Source organism: Phocoena phocoena, chromosome 12, assembly GCF_963924675.1.
Source record: "Phocoena phocoena chromosome 12, mPhoPho1.1, whole genome shotgun sequence".
In the NCBI taxonomy this organism is placed as follows: Eukaryota; Metazoa; Chordata; class Mammalia; order Artiodactyla; family Phocoenidae; genus Phocoena; species Phocoena phocoena.
Genome location: NC_089230.1, coordinates 13,968,939 through 13,984,476, shown reverse-complemented (window position 1 = coordinate 13,984,476; position 15,538 = coordinate 13,968,939). Strand labels below are relative to the sequence as shown.

At 41.8% G+C, this 15,538-nt stretch overlaps 1 protein-coding gene across 1 annotated transcript in view; it reads left to right on the top strand.

The window, feature by feature from the left end:
* ESR1 (estrogen receptor 1) overlaps positions 1-15,538 on the top strand; it is a 246,892-nt gene that overhangs the window by 214,310 nt on the left and 17,044 nt on the right. Inside the window, exon 7 of the mRNA XM_065888506.1 lies at positions 6,903-7,036. Within this exon, the coding sequence (XP_065744578.1) occupies positions 6,903-7,036 (134 nt within the window). The remainder of the gene's footprint in view (positions 1-6,902; positions 7,037-15,538) is intronic.

The window sequence follows — 15,538 nt, the reverse complement described above, 5'->3', positions numbered from 1 at the left end:
GATGGAATGTCCTATAAATATCACATAAGTCCATCTTGTTTAATGTGTCATTTAAAGCTTATGTTTCCTTATTTATTTTCATTTTGGATGATCAGTCCATTGGTGAAAGTGGGGTGTTAAAGTCACCTACTATTACTGTGTTAAACTGTCAATTTCCCCTTTTATGGCTGTTAGCATTTGCCTTATATATTGAGGTGCTCCTATGTTGGGTGCATAAATATTTACAATTGTTATATCTTCTTCTTGGATCGATCCCTTGATCATTATGTAGTGTCTTTCTTTGTCTCTTGTAATAGGCTTTATTTTAAAGCCCATTTTGTCTGATATGAGAATTGCTACTCCAGCTTTCTTTTGATTTCAATTTGCATGGAATATCTTTTTCCATCCCCTCACTTTCAGTCTGTATGTGTCCCTAGGTCTGAAGTTGGTCTCTTGTAGACAGCATATATATATGGGTCTTTTTCTTGTATCCCTTCAGCCAGTCTGTGTCTTTTGGTTGGAGCATTTACTCCATTTACATTTAAGGTAATTATCAATATGTATGTTCCTATTACTGTTTTCTTAATTTTGGGGGGTTTGTTATTGTCAGTCTTTTCCTTCTCTTGTGTTTCCTGCCTAGAGAAGTTCCTTTAGCATTTGTTGTAAAGCTGGTTTGGTGGTGCTGAATTCTCTTAACTTTTGCTTGTCTATAAAGGTTTTAATTTCTCCATTGAATCTGAATGAGATCCTTGCTGGGTGGAGAATATGGGTTGTAGGTTTTTCCCTTTCATCACTTTAAATGTGTCTTCCCACTCCCTCTGGCTTGCAGAGTTTCTGCCAAAAGATCAGCTGTTAACCTTATGGGGGTTCCCTTGTATTTTATTTGCTGCTTTTCCCTTGCTGCTTTTAACATTTTTTCTTTGTATTTAATTTTTGATAGTTTGATTAATATGTCTTGGCATGTTTCTCCTTGGATTTATCCTATATGGGACTCTCTGTGCTTCCTGGACTTGACTATTTCTTTCCCATGTTAGGGAAGTTTTCAACTATAATCTCTTCAAATATTTTCTCAGACCCTTTTTTTACTCTTTTTCTTCTGGGACCCTTATAATTCGAATGTTGGTGCATTTAGTGTTGTCCCAGAGGTCTCTTAGACTGTCTTCAATTCTTTTCATTCTTTTTTCTTTATTCTGCTCTGTGGTAGTTATTTCCACTATTTTACCTTCCAGGTCACTTATCCGTTCTTCTGCCTCAGTTATTCTGCTATTGATTCCTTCTAGAGAATTTTTAATTTCATTTATTGTGTTGTTCATCATTGTTTGTTTGCTCTTTAGTTCTTCCAGTTCCTTGTTAAACATTTCTTTTATTCTCTCCATTCTATTTCCAAGATTTTGCATCATCTTTACTATCATTACTCTGAATTCTCTTTCAGGTAGACTGCCTATTTCCTCTTCATTAGTTTGTTCTGGTCCGTTTTTAACTTGCTCCTTCATCTGCTACATATTTCTCTGTCTTTCCATTTTGTTTAACTTACTGTGTTTGGGGTCTCCTTTTCACAGGCTGCAGGTTCGTAGTTCCTGTTATTTTTGGTGTCTGTCCCCAGTAGGTAAGGTTGGTTCAGTGGCTTGTTTAGGCTTCCTGGTGGAGGGGACTGGTGCCTGTGTTCTGGTGGGCAGGGCTGCATCCGGTGGTGTGTTTTGGGGTGTCTGTGAACTTAGTATGATTTTAGACAGCCTCTCTGCTAATGGGTGGTGTTGTTTTCCTGTCTTGCTAGTTGTTTTTTATGGGGCATCCAGCACTGGAGCTTGCTGGCCGTTGGTTGGAGCTGGGTCTTAGCAATGTGATGGAGATATCTGGTAGAGCTCTCGACGATTGATATTACATGGGGCCAGGAGGTCTCTGGTGGTCCAATGTCCTGAACTTAGCTCTCCCTCCTCAGAGGCTCAGGCCTGACACCAGGCCGTAGCACCAAGACCCTGTCAGCCACACAGCTCAGAAGAAATGGGAGAAAAAAAGAAAATAAAAATAAAATGAAATGAAATTATTAAAATTAAAAAATTATTAAAATAAAAAAGTAATTAAAAAAAAGAAGAGAGCAACCAAATCAATAAACATATCCACCAGTGATAACAAGTGCTAAAAACTACAAAGATAAACATAAAAATCAGAAAGAAGTCAGTTGCAGACAGAAAACCCCAAGTCTACAGCTCCTCCCAAACTCCACCGCCTCAATTTTGGGTTGATTCATTGTCTATTCAGGTATTCCACAGATGCAGGGTACGTCAACTTGATTGTGGGGATATAATCTGCTGCTCCTGAGGCTGCATGGAGAGATTTCCCTTTCTCTTCTTTGTTTGCACAGCTCCTGGGGTTCAGCTTTGGTTTTGGCCCCGCCTCTGTGTGTAGTGTTCCCCACCCACACAGGAGAGGGTTAAAGCAGCGGCTGATTAGGGGGCTCTGGGTCACTCATGCCTGGGGGAAGGAGGGGTACAGTAGTTATAATTGGAATGCAGGATGAGCCTGCAGTGGCAGACGCCGGTGTGACGTTTCAACAGCCTGAAGCGCACTGTGTGTTCTCCCAGGGAAGTTGTCCCTGGATCACTGGACCCCGTCAGTTGCAGGCTGCACAGGCTCCCCGTGGGGGAGGGGTGTGGGTAGTGACCTGTGCTTGCACACAGGATTCTTGGTGGCTGCATCAGCAGCGTTAGTGTTTCGTCCCTGTCTCTGGTGTCTGTGCTGATAGCCATGGCTCACAGCCGTCTCTGGAGCTCGTTTAGGCAGTGCTCTGCCTTCTGTGGGCAGACAGGGAAGGAATCCCCTCTCCTCGCGCACCCTGAAACAATGGTCTCTTGCCTCTTAGGCAGTTCCAGACATTTCCCCGGACTCCCTCCCGGCTAGATGTGGTGCACTAGCCCCCTTCAGTCTGTGTTCACGCAGCCAACCCCAGTCCTCTCCCTGGGATCTGACCTCCGAAGCCCGAGCCTCAGCTCCCAGCCCCCACCCGCCTGAGCCGGTGAGCAGACAAGCCTCTCAGGCTGGTGAGTGCCAGTCGGCCCTGATCCTCTGTGCGGAAATCTCTTCGCTTTGCCCTCTGCACACCTGTTGCTGTGGTCTCCTCTGTGGCTCCGAAGCTTCCCTCCCTCCCACCCGCAGTCTCCACCAGTGAAGGGGCTCCCTAGTGTGTGGAAACTTTTCCTCCTTCACAGCTCCCTCCCAGAGATGCAGGTCCTGTCCCTATTCTTTTGTCTCTGTTTTTTCTTTTTTCTTTTGCCTTACCCAGGCACATGGGGATTTTCTTGCCTTTTGGGAAGTCTGAGGTCTTCTACCAGCGTCCAGTAGGTGTTCTGTAGGAGTTGTTCCACACGTAGATATATTTTTGATGTATTTGTGGGGAGGAAGGTGATCTCCACGTCTTACTCCTCCGCCATCTTGAAGGTCCGCCTTGCCAATATAGCTTTTAAAGATTCCCCTCTGCTTATGTCAAGCTCTCATGCACCTGGACTTCCACAAAGCAAAATGCACTGTGGCAATTGTTCTCTGGATACTTCAGGTAAAAAGGCCAACCTCTACCCGGATACCTATGGATCTACCTATTTATCAATATGTCTGTAGCTAAGACTTAAATATGGCCCCTACGGTGTGCTACATGCCATTCTAAGCATTTTACATAAAAACTCTTTTTACCTTTATTGGAGAATTCTATGACAATTGCTTCAATATTGATCTGGGCTAAATCTGGGGAGACTGACATTAGATATAAGACTCTTTCTATACCTCTTCTGGGGAATGTATCCTGTTGTATTGCACTCATCTTTTTCTTGTCTGTTTGCCCCTGTTCTGGATCTCTTTATTTATTTAAAATTTTTATTGAAGTATAGTTGATATACAATGTTGTGTTAGTTTCTGGTATATAGCAAAGTTATTCAGTTATATATATATATTTTTTATTTATATATACATACATACACATATATATATATTCTTTTTCAGGTTCTTTTGCATTATAGTTTATCACAAGATATTGAATATAGTTCCCTGTGCTATACAGTAGGATCTTGTTGTTTATCTATTTTATGTATAGTAGTGTGTATCTGCTAATTCCAAACTCCTAATTTATCTCACTCCCTCCACCCATCCTGATCTCTTCATTAACAAGGGCCGTGGCTTTCTTCTCTGTCCCCTAATGTTAGCACAAAGCCTGATATATAAGGGGCCCTCAATAAGTCTTTTTTTTTTTTTTTTTTTTTTTTTATGCGTTACGCGGGCCTCTCACTGTTGTGGCCTCTCCCGTTGCGGAGGACAGGCTCCGGACGCGCAGGCTCAGCGGCCATGGCTCACGGGCCCAGCCGCTCCGCGGCATGTGGGATCTTCCCAGACCGGGGCACGAACCCGTGTCCCCTGCATCGGCAGGCGGACTCTCAACCACTGCGCCACCAGGGAAGCCCAATAAGTCTTTTTGAATGAATTAAAGTAGAGCAAGAAAGGAAGACAAAGAAAATCTTATTGTTGGAATACTTTCTTTTGGTTGGTAGGCAGTGTGGTTTGACTTAACAAGTCTGAGTCCTAATTTCCTCATTTGGAAAATAGGGAAAATAATACTAACCTTTAAGAGAAGTTGTAAGAAGTAAATGAATTTATCAAAAGTACCTAGCATATATATTTTTTTTTCTTTTTTTTTTTTTTTTTTTTTTGCGGTATGCGGGCCTCTCACCGCTGTGGCCTCTCCTGCTGTGGAGCACAGGCTCCGGACACGCAGGCCCAGCAGCAACGGCCCACAGGCCCAGCCACCCCGCGGCACGCGGGACCCTCCTGGACCGGGGCATGAACACGCGCCCCCTGCATCAGCAGGCAGACTCCCAACCACTGCGCCACCAGGAAAGCCCCACCTAGCATATTTTAAGTCACTGTGAAAAAAGATGGCTTATTCCATAAATGGTGTTAAGAAAACTAAGTAGCTGCCTGGAAAAATACGAAGCTGAATCCCTGTCTCGCATCTTACACCAAAGGAAATCTCAAATGATGATTGCACAACTCTATAAATATACTAAAATCCATTGAATTGTACACTTTAAATGGGTGAATGATATGATATGATATTATATCTCAATAAAGTTGTTATAAAAATAAATCCCAGAAGATCAAAGATTTAAGTGTAAAGACATGGAAATGTATTAGAAGGAAACATAAGGTCGTTTTTAATATGTTATTGGAAGGGAGAATGACCTTTTCAAGCAAGACATACTGTTCTAAAGCCATAATGAAAGTTTGATAAATTTGATTATTTAATAATTGAATATTTTGCAGAAGAAAATACTAGAAACAAAATCAAAAGAAAAATATGACAAATAGTGAGAAAATAATTAAAAGCACATAGAACAAAAGGCTAATTACTGTAATATATAAAGAGCTCTTAAGAATCAATGTGAAAATGACCAAAAACCCAACAAAAAATATGGGCAAAGTACAAAAGCACGCAGCTCAGAGGAAGAGCTTATACCAATATATTCTCCAACCAACAGCCTAATGGTACAAGCTCTTTAGAAGCAATATTTGAACTATTTGTCCAAATTAAGAGTACATAAGTCCCCCAATCTAGCAATTTGGCTTCTAGGAATTTATTCTATAGCTATTTATACATGTGTCTAGACATAAACATAAGTATAGTCATTGCATGAAATGTTTGTAACAGCACAATACTTGAAATCAAACTAAATATCAACCAACAAAGAAGTAGTTAGAGAAATAATAGCATTTTGTTTAGTGAAAAATTATGCAGCTCTTAAAAACCGTTGATGAAGAACCCCAAAATATATCAATTAAAAACAAAACAAGGTGCTGGACAACGTGTTTACTGTTCATGTTTTAAATTTTTATATATTGCACAAACATATGTTTGCATACACATAAAATATTCTAGCTTCTTTCTAGCCCCCCAAACCCATCATGCCCAAAATTCAGCTCATGAATAACAAGATGAATGAATTCCTTTCACATGTATCATCTATCTCTTCATTTAATTTTTGCACCAACCCTACGGAAAAGATACTAATACTTTCTTTTGAAAATATTACATGTTTTGAACCTGTGAGTTTGCTTATTCAGTAGTTGCAACTATTAATGCTAAATCCTTGATGCCAAAGCTCTGTTGTACAGGGGAAAAGCCTAAACTTCTTATATAATGATGTAGGACATCCTTCATCAACCGACATTGTCCTTCTTTCCCAGATTACTCTCCTATCTCCTTCTGCTTATAGCACACTGCTCCAAGTTCTTTCACACTGTTCCTCCTCTCCATGTTTAGGGCCTCTTCCAATGATGCTTTCACACCTCAACTCAATGAAATCCTATTTACGTTTTCTTAAAATGTCAATTCAAATGCCACCCACTCGGCAAATCTTTACCTGTCATCCTAGGCAACACCAATGGTTCCAGCACAACTACAGCTCATAGTTTTCCTAGTTTGTCCTGTATTTCAAAAGCATTTTATATGTCTATTAAAACTGATTATATTATTTCAAGGTCATGAGCATATTGAGATTAGAGGCCTTATTTTTATTCTCATTACTACCACAACGTCTAGAATATAGTAGCAGTTTGATAAATATTTATTAGAAAAATTATTTACCTGAATTTGAATCATTTTTAATTACCCATAGGTTGAAGAACTTCATATTCAGCATGACAGATTTGGGGATTGAATAATACATCTCTTCTAAGAATTTGAAATGAAAATGTTTTATTGATGGAAAATCTTTCTTCATCTTGCCTTCTAGAATTCAAATGAATGTTCATGCTCTATGAAGAGAATGGGCTGTGGTTTTTTGTTACAGATTTGGAGCCAGTAAATTTTTATGAATGTGAACCTTATCATTTCTTCTGGAAGCTTTCCTGTTCTTTAATTCCTTTTTCCTGTGTTTTCATAGGAACCAGGGAAAATGTGTTGAGGGCATGGTGGAGATCTTTGACATGTTGCTGGCTACATCGTCTCGGTTCCGTATGATGAATCTCCAGGGAGAGGAGTTCGTGTGCCTCAAATCCATCATTTTGCTTAATTCTGGTGAGTGGATAACATGGGAAAATTTAATGCTGGTTACTGGAAGAAATATTTATTTGTACTTTCAACCAGGTACAAGCTACCTACTACAAAGACATAATCACAAATTGATAGAAACAATTAACACATTTAAAATAAAAAAATAAATAAAATAAAATGCCTATCTTCTTTTTAAATTACTTATGGAGGTGAAACCATGCTGGTCAAAAATGGTGAATGAAAACCAAAAATTGAACATTGACTCCAATGGCCTTTCTGTTGAAGTACTTTTATCCTCTCACAGATATTGGGGATGTTTTTATTAAAGTGGTACATGTATGTGGACATAAGTCTGTTGTTAGTTGTATATGTCAGAAAGTAAGTAGAGCGAGTGACCCTGTTAGGATAGTGTGACCAATTCTAAGTTCCAGATCATAAGCAAAGAGGCTTATTTGAGACAGACCATGTTTCTAGTCAAAACCGATTAGCTGAAATATATAATTGGCTCAGAGATAGAAAAACCTAGTTCTAAAACCGAGGAACGTGGAGTTCGGTACATTGGTCCAGCTGGAAGAGTGGTTTTCATTTGATCCATGGTGTCTAATTCAACTGTCCCCTCCTATGTATTCATTTGAGAAAGCTTAGCTGAGAGTGGCATCTTTTTTTTTTTTTTTTTTGGTGGTGAGGTTGGCTGTTGCATAATGAGTCACTCCAGGTCACCCAGATGGAAACTATGGCTCAGCCTGTATCAGCACCCTGACTCATCCCAGACTCCTTGGTAGTTGAGTCTAAGCACTAGATCCCCAGTCTGCACCACCTGAAGCTTAACAATGGGGTGCCACCTGCACTGTAGATGCCCTTAATCTGGACCTTAGTCCCCCAGCCTCAGGCCTACCTCATGCCAGAGACCTCATTCTCACATACAAATCACAACTGTTTGGAACCCCTGGACCTGATTTTAGATTTAGTTTCTTACATCATTCGATACGGTCTCAAAGTTCCCAATAGCTGAACTACAGTTTGTGTTGATCCCATATGGAAAGCGTCGGCACTCCCTTGTGTTTTGAGATGTTTTGTTTCTTCCTGTTGAATGCCAATGCCTTCCCATATCCCCTAACAATCTTCCACTTCTCTTCCCCACCGATGCTAGTAACCTGTATTGCTTAATGGTTGTCATAGTAACCATTCTCACTTAACTGATAAATGGAAATCTGTACTATTACACTAGGCAGGGACTGAATTACAGAATGAAGTTGCATGAAAAATAATGTGGTCTCTACTAAGGAAGTGATTACCACTCCATTCAAGTTTCAGGTTCCACTCAACGTGCATTGTGCTTTTCATTTGAGTCATTTGTCCTGTATGTTGAAGGGTCCAGATCCCATAATGGCTCTTTATTGGATGAGAGTTCTGGGAGCAGTGCCACTTGGTTGCACAGTGCCAGGTCCTGAACCTGCTCCTTCTTCGCTGGAGGGCTGGCACACGCCGACATCTCTCGTGTGGGCAATCTGTTAATTTCAGGGAAGGCAGGCCTGTCAAGTGCTGGGACTTTCTTCCTACCTTTACCAGGAAATAATACCCCGGACAGGAAGTGAAATTAGCTGGAGTTATAAAATCAACAAAAGGAGCTGCTATGATCTTGGTAATCAAAACTATATCCTTCAGATCTGCAGAGTTTTTTCCTGCATTACTGATCTGTTCCTATGGGAGGGTGCTTTTTTTTCATATTATATAATAAAAAAGGCAGGACTTTTGCCATCAAAATATTGGATTTATAGACCTAAGTATTTTAAATCCCAGAGGAAAAACTTTAAGCCCTTACAAGAAAGTATTTAGTAAAGACTGGCACCAGCATCTCCAAACAGTATTTCCCACCGCAGGATTTGGACCTCCACCTGCTACCCCCTGACACCAGTTAAACTTTCCTGCTCTATCCTTGTTCTTTTACCCCTTTCTCAGGATCTTCTGTGAGCTCCCTTGCGCTGGGAGGGTTGGAACGCTATTTTGGAAATACAAGGCACTGTTTTACTGACAGAGTTTATAGTTGTCTTTTTCATGAGATACCAGCAGCTCATCTTTTCTTGTAAGGATGGCACTGCTGGCTCACGAGCTGTAGCAAAACAGAAGCTGTCTCTCCACTTGGGAAAAGTGGAATCGCTCTTTCCACTCCAAAAGTGAGCTCTGTTTTGGAAAAGCGGATCTGCCGCTGAGCACAGCTCCTGGTGTCTCATATTGTTCCTGAAAAACAGAATCAAGAAAACGTGACTCCTAAACACAGTGGTGTGGCGCTCAGGGCCTTTTTCAGAGTCAAAAAGTGGTCAGTCATATGAGGGTCGCCGCGACGATCAACAGGTTTTTCCCGCAACTGGAGGTATGGACTTTTCTAAAAACCCAACCAATTCCTTGCTCTGATCAGGGGCAGCCCTTCACCTGTCATGAGACAAAATACAAAGTGACTCTAATTCCTCGAATCTCTGATGGAAGCCAAGCTAGAAATGATTGAGGAAACCTTCACTAGAAGATGCTTTTCTGGTCCCTGGGAAACAAGACCTCAGTGTATGGAGGAACCCTGGGTTTTGGGCTGAGCCCCTGTCAACAGAGTCTGAGAAGAGTGTGTTTACATTGGCCTTGACTTTAGGGCCGAGACACAAGGGGAGTTGAAAGGTTGTTATGAGGACCTGCTAGGAATGTCTTTCTGGAAGCCTTGAGAAGGTCTCCCAAATGCCAACATTTCCAGGGGAAGCCCTCTTCACAGCTGTTTGCGAGTGGGAGGGATTCATCATTTCGGGGACAGAATAATTTATTACTTTGCTTGCAAAAGCCTCTCATCATCCATAGGACAAACACTGTTTGTTTTTATACTCCCCACCAAAGGGCAGAGGCATTGCTAGTTAATCCAAAGATGCCCTAGCCAAATCAATGCTAGTGTCAAGGCATTCTGAGAACTAGCTGGACAGGGTCCAAGGTAGGGCAAATGCGAACAGAGCAGATGAGCTCAGGGCAAAAGGCTGGGAGGCAGCAGCAGTGGGAGAGGAGGATGGAGCTGGAGCTACAGAGGGGGACCGGGAAGGAGGTCCTGTGCCCATTTACTGTATTCCTGCTACCCAGCATGACTTCAGTTCTTCTTTGTAATTCCAATATTTCAAATTCTTCAGGTCTGGTTCAGATCTCACCTCATTCAGGAAATCTTGCTACAACCCAAGTCCGTAATGAGATTTTCTTCTCCAGACTATTTTAGTTCTTAGAGCCAGTACCTCACAATCTAGCATTTGGGAAGTTGGTGCACTGATTTCAATAATTGATGCAATAATTTCATTAATTTATTCAATAACTCATCAGTTATGGAATTCCCACCATGAAATTTAAGCCAAATATATGAAAGTGAATGACATCATTCTTTGGTTTTGGGTTTTCCGTGTTTTATTTTAGCCCGGATGGGTTCTTTATGCGTGTATGTCCTAATTTCCCTATAAACTATATTTTTTTTTATTCCTCACAGCCTGTGAACTGCCAACAAGTATTAGACCCTTCAGTCATTTAATAGACGCGTATTTGCTGGGCATGACCAGAAGCACCTAGAAAGTCCCCATTTTTTCCGTGCTGTTCCCACCATGATGAAACATATCATCTTTTTCAGTGTACTATAGATCTAGATGATGGCAAACTATTAATGGGAAAAAAATAATGCCCATCTCCTTGGGTTATTGTGAGATCAAGGGGAAACTGTACATAAAGTGTCTAATGCAGTTCCTGGAACATAGTAGGTCCTCAATCAGTGACAACTGTCATCATCACTCACGAGAATCTCTGGCTTAAACGGAGTCAGTTCATGCCTTTTTTTCAATAAAATTAAGTGCTTTTAGTTTAAAGGCCTCCCTTCCACTAGGCTTAAAAAAGTATGCAAGGACAGGAGGGTAATAATAACAATAGAGATTGTAACTGTTCTGAGGCTTTGTTAATTGTGCTATTTAATTTTATTTAGAGAAATTTTAGAGCAAGATTATCTCATGGATAGTAACTGATTGTTATTTGAACCTTAATTTTGACGGACCTGAATGAAAACTCTGTGGTGTCTGCATTCACCATCAGTCGACTCTGCTTCTTCTCATCCTCTTTCCCCATCTATGTGGTCCTCATAAAGCCTTCAGAATCCACTCTCATTCAGAACACCACCCATCCAGGAAGTGTTTTCCAAGACTCGGAAAAATTCATGAGTCAAAGCTTAATACGTATAAATCTACAGTCTCTAATGAACGTTGGGTTTGGCCTTCAAGATCAGTTTAATAATTATTTCTCCCCATTTTCTGAACATCTTTCTGACCACAATTCTTTATATACCTCAGTAATTCTGAAGAGCCTCACGTACTTCACTCCCAGGTAACTTTATCCAACTGGCTCCCTGGAGAGCCTGTCAGACCCCTGACTGCAGCTCCTCTGCCCTCTGTGTTACAGTGGACCTTCTTTTCTCTCCTTATCCACAAACTAACTCCAATTACTCCAACTCTTTGCCCGCTGGATCCCGGTGTTACCATTGGCAGGCATGTTTGTTACTCCTGGAAAGTCTTCTGCTGTAAAAATGTTGTACCCTTGATCACCTGTTCATCCAAAGCTGATCTTCAGACAACATGTCTCTTTCAATTGATGGAGTATTAAAGAAGAATAAAGAGCCAAAACCACTGGGGCTAAAAACCCGAGGTGGAAAGTTAAAGGAAAGTAAAATGCCAGGAAGGAAGAATTATGACAACATCTCTAAAGTGTGTATCCCCGTGTTCATTTAAAGAAAAAATGATATGGAATATGCCACAGGTGCATATACATTAAATGTAAACATAAAAATGGTACCAGCTCTTGTCTGTCACCTAGTTCTGCTTTGTTAATAATGGCATATCTTGTCATCCTGATGCCCTGATGAAACATCTGATGCTGAAGCTGGTGACATCCATTTGCTTTATATATGTTCACCGGAGGCTGCAATCTCGTCAGAGAAGCATTTGTAATCATGATTAATTATAACAGGCTCCCATCACAAAGACTATTTCCTCTCTCGGAGCTGAATTCTTTGCTTTCTCTCTGCTAATTATTAGACAATTATTCACTGCATTGGTATATATATATATATATATATTTTTTTTTTTTTTGCGGTACGCGGGGCTCTCACTGTTGTGGCCTCTCCCGTTGCGGAGCACAGGCTCCGGACGCGCAGGCTCAGCAGCCACGGCTCACGGGCCCAGCCGCTCCGCAGCATGTGGGATCTTCCCGCACCGGGGCACGAACCCGCGTCCCCTGCATCGGCAGGCGGACTCTCAACCACTGCGCCACCAGGGAAGCCCGGATATTTTTAAGTGTAGAAGTTAGACAATGATTCAGCGTCCCTATATTTAGATGAAAAAACATTTAAAAAACATACTGTAGATATGTTGACTGCAAACATTAAGGATCATTCATTCTTAACAGTTGAAGGTTCCTGATGGGAACAAGCCTTGGAATCTCAGATAGACACATTGTCAGGTTTGCCCATTGCTGTCACAGTGGAGAAGATTTGATAGTATTATCTCTTGGGTTCTTTATAATGCCAAGCTTCCCCTCCAGGGAGCCTCTGCTTATTGTGGTAACTTTGAGATAAACGGCACTTGATAGTTACTAAGTGGCTCACTGTCTCCTCACTGGCTGATGGGTTCTGGAGGCAGTCGACAGCTGTTGGAGTCTTTCCTTGCTCCCACCTAATGGTGTGGCCTGAAGCCTCTCGGCCTCCGTTAGTTTCTTGAACACTTGGCGCAGCGTGGACTTTGTCTTAGAGAGCCCAGGCATTCAAGAGAAGCAACTCGGGCACTTACTTAGGCGGTGATGGATGCCCTTTGCTAAGCCACTTCCCTGAGCCTCATGTGTAAAATGGAAATAATGATAGCTAACACACAGAATTGTTGTGACTATTGAAACAATGACCACCTACTGCATGGCACATAATGTGTGCACGTAAATGTCAGTCTGTAGACTCTCCAAATACAAAAACCCTGGCACGTTTTTCTTAGCAGATGATACATAACTTCCTGCCTGGGAATTCTGAAGTGGGATTTCACGCAGGTCATTTGGGGTTAAAAAAATTGCATTCTCACAGCAAAGATGTCCTTCTTGTGAGTGGAATAGTCCCAGGCCCCAGAAGGGGTGGATTGGGTCCTGCGTCTTCTTGCAGAGACTTCTTGGAACTTCTAAGGAACTGGGGGAACCAGCTAAGTGCCTGTAACCTGGGGAAGACTTGGGGGTCTTAACTCTTTGGACGGGGCAAAGGCAGGAGCCATTGGGAGACTGGAAATCCTTGCGATGATCCTGATATTAGGAGCAGTTATCCATTCATATTCAAGAACCTCAGAGGGAGGAGCAGCTGCCCATCCTTTTATGCTCCAAGGAGCATGGACAAAGGGGGAAGCTGTCTCCTAGGTCCTTGATTCAACCACCACTTTCACCCACATTCTCTAGGGCCCAGAAATTACCTGTTTGAATAATATACGGGACCATTAAAAAAAAAAGAAAAATGCCCCAGACTACCCCACTGCTGGCTTAAAATGCTCTTTGGGGCTTCCCTGGTGGCGCAGTGGTTGAGAGTCCGCCTGCCGATGCAGGGGACACGGGTTCGTGCCCCGGTCCGGGAAGATCCCACATGCCGCGGAGCGGCTGGGCCCGTGAGCCATGGCCGCTGAGCCTGCGCGTCCGGAGCCTGTGCTCCGCAACGGGAGAGGCCACAACAGTGAGAGGCCCGCGTACCGCAAAAAAAAAAAAAAAAAAAAAAAAGTTCTTTGTATGTTGCTTAAATATGAATAATCACATTATGTAAATGAATGAGTGTAAACTCCATGTTCATAGCTCTTATATACATACAAAACAAATTCACAAATTAAATACAGACTGAAAGGCAAACTGGTAATAATGTTTTGGCAGAAACTGAGTTGCTTTTTGCAGCCTGCTGAGGCAGATCTCTGTCTGCTAGTCTACCAAGCCTCTTGTGAGGACCCTCTTCTCCCCCCCTTGTCTGTGTTCAAAAGGATGGCAAAACCTTTGCTTCTGTAGCACCCTGTCTTGGCAAGAACACATCATTTATGTATTTTGTTTGCTTCTGCATTTATTTTTCTGAGATACTTAAGACATAACTGTTAGACTTGAGGCCACCATGAGCACGGGTGAAAAATATGTAACTTAGGAAACAGTCAAAGATGATATGGATTATTTAGATGGGTCCATCTCAATACTCCACATGTTTCCATCCTCTGGGGGTCTCTGAAAAAATTCTGTTGCGGGGACCCTTCCCAGAGATTCCGATCTCGTTAACCGTGAATATCGGTATTTGTTTAAAGCTCCCACCAAGACTTCAGTCTCACCAGGACTGAGAACTCTTGATCTAACTGACATAGAACATTCTGAAATTAATGTCTTAATGACATTGTTTAGAATATTGTTAAGATTAAAGTGTACAATTTTAAAAGGCCAGGAGCCAGTTTAAGGACCTTTGAGAATCCTCTTTTAATTCTCAGTAATGTGTGGAAATTAGTTTGAAAACTACTGCTGTAGGTGATGAAATGTCTGCGAAGTTAAACTAGTTCTCTAGTACATGATAAAGTGAACCATTCTGCAAACTGTGGGGAGAAACTGCTGGTGCTCAGAGAGAACATTGCCCAGCACTGGGGACAGGAAATGGAGGCCTGTCTTTCACACATTGGCTTGGGCAGGGGACACAGGCAATTAACAGATCATGTCAATGTCATGAGATAAGAGAATGTCATGATGAAGGGAAGCAGAGTGTCCGCAGAGATGGACAGCAGGGTCCTTACCTGAGCACCAGTGCTTCAACTGAGTCATTAGGGTGAGTTGGACTTGGCTGGAGTCAGAAGGCAAGAGGGAAAGTTCTGACTCCACCATTAAACTAACAGGGTCTCATCAAGCCACTGGACCGCTCTTCACTGGTCTCCCCAACTATAAAATAGAAATAATAATTCTAAACTGTCCTGTTAACTCAAGGATTTGTCATGACATAACAAGATAGCTTTAAAATATGAGCTAATATCATCATTACTATCATAATCTGTTGTTTTTTTAGGGGGAAAATATTATGTGATCTAATATCCTGCAGAGACTTTGGTGTCAGGATCTCCCTGTTCTAATCATAGGACAAGAGTTACACTCAGGCCCTATATTTGGAAGGGCCGTAGATGCCCTCTCTCTGCCCTCATGCCTGGCACATTGAACTATAAATCTAAATGTGTGTTGACACTTGAACTGAAGAAGACCATGAGAAAACGGCAACAAAATCCCACTCATTTCTTGAGCTCAGAAGTGAAATAAAATATTGCTTTTTAATGGGGTTTTCCTTTCCTGCATGATACTCAGTGAACAAGTAAAAGCCGTATTGGAATATGTGTGCTTCCTGAAACATTTAAATGGAAAGTCAGGCTGTCAAGTTTTCAGTCTAAACCAAACACCCCTACACTTAGTTGGAAGACCTACTTCTGGGCCTAGCCTTTCATGTGTGGGCCCACG